General features: G+C 34.5%; 1 protein-coding gene across 1 annotated transcript in view; it reads left to right on the top strand.

The window, feature by feature from the left end:
- The window catches only part of Sec31 (COPII coat complex component secretory 31), a gene marked incomplete in the record, with an annotated part of 103,603 nt that overhangs the window by 13,185 nt on the left and 77,950 nt on the right, over positions 1–12,468 (top strand). The window contains 3 exon segments of the mRNA XM_081728792.1: positions 382–507; positions 6,372–6,677; positions 11,605–11,694. Of these exon segments, the coding sequence (XP_081584918.1) occupies positions 382–507; positions 6,372–6,677; positions 11,605–11,694 (522 nt within the window).

Raw genomic sequence — 12,468 nt, 5'->3', positions numbered from 1 at the left:
CAACAAGCAGGAGGTGAGAACAGCAATGACTGATTTCTTTAGCTCGTAAGAAAAGGAAATGCTATCGATGTGGAATCGAAGAACTGTCAAGAAAGTGGCTGCAGACAGTTCGATTCGAGGGGCTACACTTTGAATGTTAAACTGCTTTCTTTTTACTGTAATGAATACAGGTATATTGTGTACCAGAATATTGCATCTTTGTATTTTCTTTAATGGACATTCAGTAAATCATATATATAAACACAAGGTATAGGGTAAATTGACTTTACTTTTAAAGAAGTAATTGTGTTACTATTAGCGTGTCTCTGTACGGTTCAAATGTTTTGTTATCCTGTATGGTGGGGTAGCTATATACTAACTAAGCATTTAATTAATTCTCAGATTGCTGATTCGTTTCCCGGTATGGATGCGTATGTTCAGGCGCCACCACCTCAATCTCAGCAAGTAGCCGTAGAACTTCGGAAGCCACCAAAATGGTTGAGAAGACCGTCTGGAGTATCATTTGGAGTAAGCTTTTTCGTCCTTTCTTACTGCCTAATTTAAATAATAGAATAGTAAGTAAGAGGTCATTATGAAGTTGGGTTGTTTGAGGCGTGTTCAGGGTAATATTATGATTCGAGTATAATGATTAATTAAAATAAAATAAAAATTATTAAATAAAAACTTTCTTCTAGCATTAACAGTAATTTGAAATATATTTGATGTGATTTTTGAGTGCAGGAACCAAAGAAAATTTAAATTAATGTGTGTCAGAAGATTACATGCTTTCTTTCGGGTCATTTATCAATCGACTCTAGAAAAATTTGCGCTGGATCATAGAAGTTTTCCTGTGAAACATGAGCATTGGGATTAAGTAAATGCATAATATGAATTTAGTAGCTCTCGATTTAGATCTACGAAAATAATCCGAATTTTTATTTGTATTTTCAAAAAATCATTTAGATATGATGAGTAGGAAATATTCAATGTCTGAAAACGGAGAGATTTAATTTAAAGAAATTAGAAGGGAGCCAGGTGAGAAGAATACCAAATTGAAGATTCAAATAGATCAGCCTTTCCCAACCTTTTTCAACTTGCGGCATACTACGAGTGTAACTTGAATTCTCGCAGCACACTCATAGATATTATTATTATTAGTAGTAGTAAATAGAAAATACCGCGGTAATTTTTTTCTGTGATTACTGACCTCCTTCTCACAGAGAAGAAAGCTCGATCACTAGTTTTCCCCCATCGTAAATCATTATAGCCTACTTATTTTTCATTGTAATTTAAAAATAGAAAACAATTCCAATGAAATATAGGATTCAGGATTTTAAAAATACACTTTCTTTTTGAAGACTGTATCCAACCTTTCACTAAAGAAGATCACTAAATAACAAACGAACAAGCAAATCTCTAGTACTTTTAAAACAGATGGAGGTAATTTGTATGTGTTTGGTTTGTCGAAAGGGTAGAATGAAATTTTAAAATTTCAAGTTATGAAATAACCTGTAACAATAAAGAAGCAATAATGGTCATAACATTGACAATAAATACTTTTTTTGAACATTAAAAATGTACAGACAAGCAACACAGTGTGAAACATAATTTATTAACATGGTTAATATACTTCACAATTTTTAAATATTAATAAAATTCTGTTTTCGAAATACAATATGTGTAGTAGTAATGTATGTATATACAATAATATATTACAATTACAGTATTTTTTCCATTGTAGAGATTCATAGTAATGTGAAATACAAATACACATTTTTCCTGTCTTGTAATTTGGTTGCTATATAATTAATAATCTTTCTGTTGCTATATAATTAATAATCTTTCTGTAAATCACTCGATGTGATTTAATAACATTTCCTCGCGGCACACCAGCGGCCCATTCGCGGCACACCGGTTGGGAAACGCTGGAATAGATTCTTGGTTTTAGAGGATTCGGAGTGCACTAGTGTCGAGGATACTTGGATTGAAATTAAAGATAGCATTAAAATTTCAGCAAAATAAAAATTACGACACCCGGAAATACGTACGAAGAAACCATGGTTTGACCAGGAATGCATTCAATTAGCGGTGTAGTATGTCTTTTCGTAACTATCTAATTAATCTTCAATTCCTCTTTTCATATGAAACTACCTGGCCTACTTATCGATTCGGCCCTTTCCTTCAGGCAATACTCGCTCTATATATATATACTACACATAAAAGATTATATTAATACGTATATAATATTATCCAATATCTATATATATATATATACGTACTTCTCAATTTACTATCTAGGGGTATTTTTAACTGAAGTTTCTTGTTCCCGAATTCAGGGACTTTTTTATTTTAAAGACAAAACACCATTATTTTGATGATCCTTTTATTTACAAGATAGATAAACTTATTAGTAGTTTTTAGTAATCGCACACGCAGAGTTATTCCCCAGAGTCTTCACTGCAAACTCTGAAGTGTTTCTATCTGTATAGGCTCTCACTCCGAGCCAGTACATACCTAATGTAAATTCTCTAATCCTCTAAAAGTCCTTTAAATGTTGGTGGGTCCTGTGGCATAAGCTTTTTGCTGTCCTCACTGATGCAACAGCTCATCTTAGCCTTAAATTTAAAAGCAATTCTCTCACTTGAAGAAAAGCTTGTCCTAGCTACACAGAATCCTCGTATACAAGAAAAACTGTGTTCGGGATGCCTAGCTAAAAATCTTTATGAGGATAAAGGTGAAGGTAAGGTAAAAAAACAGTCTCTCATTATGAGACAAGAAAATGGCCCTTAAAGTAGGCCGTGCCCTATCCATCGGTCTCTCACTAATGAGACCAGAAAACTTGACCCTTTTACAAGGGCCAATCCCTATCACAGGTTAAGACAGGAAAACAAAATTACAAGTAAAAACTATGCAAGGTTTGAGAAGCAAATTCTCAACCATAAAATGGATCGAACCCAAAACCGTTTGACTCCGGGAATATCCTTCATAAGTCCGGGAATATCCTACCCGAAGGTTTAACAAACCTTCACCTTAATAAAATCTCATTTAAATATTTAAACATAATTCCTAGCAGGGAACAAACTTAAGAAAATTGAAAAGTCCTATATCTTACGAAAAAATAACATTTTAAATTATTAAACTATGCCTCCTATCTCCCTACTTGGCCTTACGCAAGACTACCTAACCAGCAAGCCTTTCACTGCATAGCCCTGACAAAAAGAAAAAAGTCCTCGTAGTTCATTTAAAAACAAAAATGGTTGACCCACGTTAACCCAGGACCGAAGGCCTTATGTAGCCATGTGATCCAATGGTTTCTGAAAGAACAACCCTGACCAAGAGAACAGGGATCTCTTATATACGAATCGGGAGACACGTTGCAGAATCTGGATACGAAAAGTTCCCTAGCCAAAAGAAAGAAAAGATCGTTAACTTTGAAAAAAGGAAGGACGCTAACTACCTCCCCTCCTATATTGCTTCCGTTTCTCTGTAACACATGTGGACTAAAACTATAGCTTCTAATGGACCAGTGTATCTATCTATCTTTAAAACTAAAAGATTCATTTTTATCTATATGAGCTGCAATGCTTAAAAAAAAAGTTTGCATACAATATTCAGATTAATATACATATATATATATATATATGAAATAAATGATTAGCTTCATATTTACACTTAATATATATTAAACGCCCAGGTCTGGGAATAAACCTAATATTTATACGTTTATATATATAAATATATTTATCATATAAAAGTACAGATTAAAAAAAATCATTATTAATATAAATCAAGTAAGTGGCATAAAAATGTCCACTTACAGCGGAGAAGAGAAAACAGGCAAAATTACGTTGGCTACAAAATCCGAATGAAATAACTACACAAACAGACATCAGGCAGGATACTTCCAAAACTTTTAGAACAAAGAAACGCGATTTTTTGAAAGCTAAAATTAAGGAACTTGAAGATAATAGTAAAAATAAAAACATTCGGGACATGTATAAGGGGATCAACGAATTTGAGAAAGACTATCAACCTCGTGCCTATATATTAAAGAAAGCTGACGGAACAGTTTTCACTGACACAAATAGCATCTTAAATAAATGGAAAGATTTCTTTGACGAATTGCTTAACACGCAGTCTAAAAGGAAATATAAACCGCAGAACCCAACCGAATAGAAGTAGAAATTGCTATAAAGAAATTAAAGAAACACAAGTCTCCGAGTGTAGACGAAATTCCGGCTGAGTTAATTTTAGCTGGAGGCGAAAAACTGTGGAACAAGATACACAAGCTCCTTCTCCTTATCTGGAACAAGGAAGAATTACCACAAGAGTGGAAAGAATCCAATTCACGAGAAAGGCGACAAAACTGACTGTAATAATTATCGAGGCATTTCTGTGCTATCAACAGCCTATAAAATCCTCTCAAACATTCTATTAGCAAGAGTGGCCCCGTACGCAGATGAAATTATTGGAGATTATCAGTGCTGATTTAGACGAAATCGATCAACTATTGACCAAATATTTACCATTCGACAAATACTCGAAAAGAAGTGGGAATACAATACACCGGTACATCAACTATTTGTTGATTTTAGAAAGGCTTACGACTCGGTTAGGAGAGAAGCATTGTACAACATTTTTACAGAATTTGAAATACCAGAAAAGCTAATTAGATTAATTAAGATATGTTTAAATGAATTTCAAAGTAAAGTCCGGGTAGGAACATTTTTGTCCACGAGCTTTCACGTTGAGAATAGCCTAAAACAAGGAGATGCATTGTCGCCATTATTATTCAACTTTATAGCGTATTTCAGAATAAGAAAAATCAAAGATAGCAACCAGGACCTAGAGTTGAATGTTATTCACCATGTTATGGCATATGCTGATGATGTAAATTTAATAGGGGATAATAGGAGAGTAATAGAAAGAAATGCAGAGAAAACTAAATACATGGAAGTTCGTCGGGATCGTAATACCGCAAATTATGGATGCGTTAAAATATCGATTAATACTTTTAATAAAGTGGATACTTTAAAATATCTAGGATCAATATTAACAGAGGAGAACCATATTCACGAAGAAATTAAATGTCGACTAAAAGCAGGGAATTCGTGTTATTATTCAGTTCAAAATTTCCTGTCGTCGCGAATTCTGTCGAGGAATTTGAAGCTTAAAATATATAAAACGATAACCAAGCCTGTTCTGTATGGTTGCGAAACATGGTCACTTACTTTGAGGGAAGAACATAGACTGAAAGTATTTGGAAACAGTCTCCTGAGACGAATATTCGGACCCAAGAGAAACGGGAATTGGGAATGGCGGAAACTTCATAACGAGGAACTAAATAATTTATACGGTTTACCAAACATTGTTAGGGTAGTCAAATTTAGGAGGCTCAGGTGGGTAGGTCATGTAGCCAGGGTGGAAGAAAGTAGGAATGATTTCAAAATCTTAACTGGAAGACCAACCGGAAAAGACCATTAGGAAGACCTAGGCGCATATGGAAGGACAATATTGAGATAGATATCGCAGAAATAGAAGTACAAAGTAAAAATTGGATCCAGTTGGCTAAGTATAGGAGTCAGTGGAGAGCTTTTATGAACGCGGCATTCAACCTCCGGGCTCCTTAGGCCATAGAGTTAGTTAGTTTAGTTATGATGACTAACTTATGTGTATTTTCATATTTTATGTAAGAACAGTGCGACATTAAACATACAATCATTTCCATGTTAATGCTTTTCCCCTTCAAGACATCTCCAGTAGCTTCGAACTTGTCAACTCTAGACTGTGTTGATGTCTGCCTGTCTATGTTGGGGATATTCTTTCGTACTATATCCTAAAATTTGTGTGAACTTGAGTTAGTGACTTTGCCCACGCAAACCACGTCTCGCAAGCACTTTCTCCGTGTAAGGCCATAAATGGCACATTTCCTGTTTGACTTCTAGTCCCATCCACAATACACAAAATGTAACTTTAAGAGCTGTTGGAACATCGTTTAAAACTAAAGTTTTATTATGAAAAGTTTCGTTAAAACACACGTTGAAATTCTATAATCCTTTGTGAGCATCACATATATATCAGGTGAAAGTGTTTGTTTGTGAAAACAAAATAACAAAGAAAGTTTCGTAGTAATAACTTAAAGCATTACCGAAACTAAATTTGCTTATAAGCAATTAATATAGGAAAAATTGAGTTTTAAAGTTATATAACATATGTGAATAAAGAAGGGCACAATTGTTCCGTTAAGTAGAGAATGAATTTACGTAAATAAGAAATCATTGTATATGGCATGCTAATTTTATTATCAAAATATAAATATAACTACACTCCATGGTAATCATACAAGATAACAGTAAGAGTAGCAATGAATACTTTCCCTTTTTCTTTTCTAGTTCGGTGGAAAACTGATTACTTTCAGCAATGAAAAGTTGCCAACTAATCAACAGAATCAGCCTGTACAGCGAACGGTATTCATCAGCCAGCTTACGACGGAACCTGAACTTATTGCTAGGTCCAATCAGTTGGAAAATGCACTTCAGAGTGGACAGTATGTTGAGTTTTGCCAATCGAAAATTTTGGCAAGCAAAGACAAACATGAAGAAAGTGTGTGGCGTTTTCTTAGTGCAAATTTTGAAAGTAATCCCAAGAAAGAATTCCTGAATTTACTGGGATTTAAGGAGGACGATATTAATTTAAAGGTAAGGTAAACTTATTTAAAGTGTGTAATTTTAAAGCAGGTCTGATTTTATTCTTTATTTATTTTTTAAAGTAGAACACTATTAATATAAGCCATTTGAAGAGCTGTTTTATAAATAAACTCAAAAGTTATCTTCTGTTGAAAATACCTATTAAATATATAATTTTCGTTGACTGCTGTGAGAATTGTCAAGATGTTTGCGATACAATAGTGATACGTCTGAGCGATACTATAGTGAGCGTGTAAACTGAGGATAGAACACATTGTTAGTGATAAGCAGCATTGATTTTGAATTTTTTTTTTTTGACGTGACAAACCTTGAGCTTCTCTCTGTAGCAAACACCGGTAACAGCCATAAAATCTTTTAAGAAACTATTTGGATTGACGTACGAAGCTTCATCAGTCGTTTTCATGAACACGTCCGTACGTAATGTCTCGAATTTTTTCATGGTCACTTAGGTAGATCCATGCTCCATCTATTGTCACAAGAAATTTCCAGCGGTCACAAGCTAAATGGTGTTCGTGCAGCCTTTTGGCCTTGCGGGCAGTTTGCAGCTTCAGTTTGTGATTGATTTCACGATTCACTGTTGATAGGACTACATGTAATCGTTTCACCAAAACACACTGTGGTAATGGATTGTAAGCACAGGTCTGTAAGTTCCACTGACGCCCTCTTTGGATGTAATTTCGTTGGTGATGTGAGTTACGGTGGAGGCTGCTACGTTACCCCGTCCAACCACAAAGCCATTGTTCCTACACTATTCTTTTATACAGGAAATAATAAAAGTTTGCGTGGAAAGGAACCATGACGTTCTCTTCCCAAAAGTGATTTTTTTTTCGGCGATATTTTGTTTGCATCATTTTCTCTTTGCTACACAGCAACTGAGAGAATGATACACGTGTGCATAGTTTTCTTACTCTGTGAAACTTAGTTTGACAGGTTTGTCTGCAAGCTGTTTGGATGGAGAGAGAAATTATTATTTTTTTTTTCTCCGTAGTGAAGAAACTTGATAAACCAGACTCCTTTGCAAATTGTGTAATAATGCATTCAGTAAAGTGTTTCTCTAGATCTTTACCTAGTTTAACTCCCATATTTAATCAGAACCATTCGAATGATCTTCATTAATTTATTGCTTAGGGGATGAGATTTTCGTAAGCGAATTCAATTTTCATTTTTGACGTGTTCTTTATTTTTCGAGGGGTTACGATCTTTAGTCCCTTACGGAAAGAAATCCTTTAGATTTATTGATGTGATCAAGAAAATTAAACGAAGTTCACTCGAAAAATCGATAGAAGACCAGCGACTGGATTTGTACGTATAGAATCCTTAAGAGGAATATCAAATCATGTTTACAGTAAAACTTTCTCACTAGACGGTATATCACATTGCGATGTTGCCACATCAATTTAAAAATATTTTATAAGCGATGTTATATCCTTGGACGCAGGTTTATTAAGGTGGTCATAATCAGTATGGCTATAAATATAGCATTTTTTGCGCAAAGTTTGACTCAAACTGCCTTGATATGGAACTAAAATAAATTTTCCTGTAAATTTTTCACATGTAATGGCAGCGAAAATGTATACGTTTATATTAACCAGATACCTCGACGGTGCAAGTTAAGGATATGTATACAATACAAAATATTATACAAATCCCATCTTTTACTCAAAAACACTCTTGGCAGCTCAGAATTTTTATAAGCGACGTAGCATTTTTGGTGCAGGTTTACTTTAGACACAGTCATTAAGGCTCTAAATGCAGCTCTTTTTGTGCGAAGTTGGACACAACTGCCTTAAACTATTATACACGTTTACTCCGTTTCTTGCACGAATGAATTTCTTCCATGGTCCAGTGAGAGAGTAGGAACCTGAGAGTGATAATGAACAACGAAAAATGACTATGTAACGTTTCAGACTATATTTTTAACTTACCGTTAAAATTCTTTTACAATTATTGTCCACAGTTCGAGTAAGTCAGCACGATCCAGCACCTTTAATTTTTAACTCATAATTGCAAGAGAAATTAGGCACATCAAATGCATATCATAATTGAACTTTTATTCTCAAAACTCCATGAAAAATTTTTCTTCTGTTGTCATAGCAACGCGAAATAACTATATCTTGTTACAGCAACTCTCATTACATGATTATTTTATTTATCTCCACATATATTTTACCTTTTTCTTCTTCTTCACAGCAGATTGTGCACTTTTAAGCACCGTTGCCCAAAATAGCTACAATTAGAAATGAAAGTAATTCACAGATGTCAGATATACAATATCGTTGTAACTAGCACCAAGGAGTTTAGGGACCGAAGGCGTTATTTTACATTTTTGCAAAGTTTAATATCTTATATTTATGCTCCAAGATGAAGGGAGACCATGGTGATGACAATGAATGAAATAGTGAAATAAACGAAAGAGGGGAAATGAGAGAAACTATAGAAAACTCATACGCGTATAATGTGGTCCACCAAAAGACGACTACATGAGAACTGGTATCGAAACAGAAACTCACGCAGCAGAAGTGAACGCTTTACCACTGAGATAGAGTGAGGCATAAAGAACGGACGTTTAAAAAAAAATCAGAAAATTGTTAATTTTTTCCAAATCAAAATCTATTGACAGATTCGAGTTTATATTGAAATAGCAGTATAGAAAATGAAGTGTGAAAAACAACGTCTGGCATGTGGTATCCGTTATTACTGATGCATTTCTGAAGACGTTCTTCAAAGTTGGCATTCATTCTTTCCAACATTGCTCTGTCGATTTAAGTGACTTCCACGCGGATACCTTCCTTTAGATTTTCCTATGTACGAGGTCTGTGCTTGTACATACGTGCCTTGATGTGACCCTACAAAACAATAATCGCACTTGGACAGGTCAGGAGACCAAGGAGGCTAATGAGTGTCTCCAAATCTGGAAATAAGACAACTAGAGAAGAGAGCGAAGAACATCCATTGATAACCTAACTATGTGGGCTGTCGCCTTATGCTGTTGAAATGACATGGCAAATGGGGATACACTTTGGTTGTAATTGAGGTAAGGAGGAGTTGTTGATCATTCCGATGTAGCGCTCCGAGTTCACGGTAACAGCATTCCAATTATTATCCTCGAAAATGTAAGGATCGATGATAGCAGTTGTGCCTATAGCACGCCAAACGGTCACTTTAAAGCTGCGCAGCAGTAATTCGTGTAATTCTTTGGTTTTTTCAGAGCCTAATAACGCTAGTTCTGTGAATTCACAATGCCATTGAGATGAAAATAAACACCCATAAATAAATGAAAGTTGCCATATTGCTCAAAAATTGCTTCCATTTCATGTGCACAGTTCAATCGCTGTGCATGATCTCCGAATTTCAACTGTTGCACAAAGGCAGTTTGTATAAGTGGAAATGCAGGTCTAAATGCAAAATACTCCTGACCAAACAAATGGTGAGGTCAAGTTCAGACGCATGCCTCCGAGCGGATTGACGCGGACTGCGCAGCACGGTTTGTCTGACTCGTTGTACATTTTCAGGGGTACGTGCCGTTTGTGTAGCCCCTGGCGGTTTTTGTCCGTTAGTGAATCTCGTGTGCGAAATGCTTTAACCCAGTGTAGGATAATGTTACGAGTGGAAACAACTTGATTTGTGTGAATGTTGAAATTACAGCTAAACTCACGCTAAACTGCGTAATACACTTGTTATTCTTGATGAAACTACCTATCGTAGGCAAAAACACGGTGTTCCACGACTCCATAGCTTAATCTAAAAATAAAGAAAGTAAAATAAAATAACTGACATTAAAATGCTAAGACTTCACGAATCTAATAACACCTTCCGCACATCTGTTACTCAACCTAGTGGGGAGTTTTAGCCTTTCAGAAAAGTCCCTCCTGTCTGTTCTATCTATGTTTGGAATTAATTTTGTTTAAAATTCACTAGTTTATGTAATCTATTTTATTTTTTATATGCTTTCCACATACTTGCTTTTGATTCTTTTCTTATTCTGCGCTTTACTTTATGATCTTCAGCAGGACCACACTCAAGTGTGAATTCTTGACAGTAGTGTAAACTTATTTACTACATTTCACGTGGTCTTTAGTACTCGTTGATACTTGCGTACTTGAAGAGAGAGAGAAAAAATAATAAAATAAAAAAAATAAATAAAAATAAAAAAATAAAAAAAAACACAGAAAAGTTTGGACGAATTTATTATCTAATTGTAACGTAGCTGAATTGTTTTAGAAAATACTGATACTTAGAAAAACAAAAGAAGCATTTGAAACAATGGTGTAAAATAGAATTACTTAAGTTGTTAGTACTATAACTTCAGTAGTGTCGATTATTTTGGATTAGTTAAGGTGTTCATCTATAAATAACACCATGTATCATGACTGCGTAGACTATTTTTACATCTTCATCAACATAAAACAAAGCACGGTAACCGAGTGGATCAAGTAAAACATAATGGATATATATTACAGATCGGTTCATGGTGTCCCTTAAGCAGTGATGGGATTTCCGTTTGGAGCTTTCATTGCTTGAATCCAGTGTTAAGCAGTAGGTGTACATCTCATAGACTCTCAATTCTAAAAAGGAACATAAAACTCAGAATAAACAAAACAGTAATAACAATTATACATAAACAAAAAGTGTAACATAAAAATATACAGCACCTACGAAATTCTGCGGGAAGTTCATATATTGGAAATGTAGAAAATAGAATAGCTATTAGACACGGAATAGACCAGCTAAAGAGTTGATTATCTTATGAACTCATTACTGTTCAGTTACGCTGTTACATGTATTTTCTCCTCGTAGAATTGTAATTTCTATTTGTATATATTTTTTCCTACAATTCTAATTTTTCGTGTTAAATATAGCCTTCAAATTTCATATTATAATCTTTAAAATTGATTGTTTCTATTCTTTGCATTTCCAGTTAAACAAATTTGTTGGTAAACCTGCCAATGCCCGAAATGCTGGCGATGTAAATGATCTCACAGATCAAATGAGCTCTCTTGGTCGAGGAGTAAGTATTACCGTAACTTTTTCGTAAAAAAATTCTGTGGCCTTTCTGTTCCCTGCTCTGTAAACAAGTATTCTTTTTACGTTTTTGTGTTCCATCCAGTAGCATCCTATTCATGTAGCTGGTGAGCTTTCTTTTGTTGTTCACACAGTGTTTGTGTCCGTACTATTGTTTTCGGATGTTATCTTCTGAGTTCCATCTTAACATTAGTGTCCATAACATGAAAGAGTGTCAGTAACATAATAAACTTTACAAAGTGTATTACAAGATGTTATGCGTAATAGTCACTATAATTGCTAACTTTTTAAGTTCCTTAAGTCTTATACTTCTTGATGTGTGATTAATTAATAACGCTTAAGGCTTTTTTCCTAAGCTCACTCTTGCTTTCTTGAATTTTAGTGATTAGCTTAAAGACAATGAAGAACGTCAAATTTAGAATGAGCCAGACAGACAATGAAGAACACCAAATTTAGAAAGTGAGCCAGATAGTATTTGATTAACTTACAGACAATGAAGAACATCAAATTTAGAAAGTGAGCCAGATAGTATTTGCAGAATGCTACTATGTGAACTAATAATTGTTTTCAAGACCTTTCGTGTAGTGTAGAAAATCGGGTGCCCGAAAATTATGCCGTTCTAAATTGCGGATTTCGAATTTCTAATGAGAGGTTTAAAAACTGTTATGAGTTTATTTAATAGCATTTTATTGGTGCTACATGCCTTACGTTTTACATTTTTGGTGTTGTTCATTATCTTTAAGTTAATCAAATACTATTT

Source organism: Thermobia domestica, chromosome 10 (assembly GCF_964235325.1).
Source record: "Thermobia domestica chromosome 10, izTheDome1.hap1.1, whole genome shotgun sequence".
Lineage (NCBI taxonomy): Eukaryota > Metazoa > Arthropoda > Insecta > Zygentoma > Lepismatidae > Thermobia > Thermobia domestica.
This window is presented reverse-complemented; position numbering and strand designations above follow the sequence as displayed.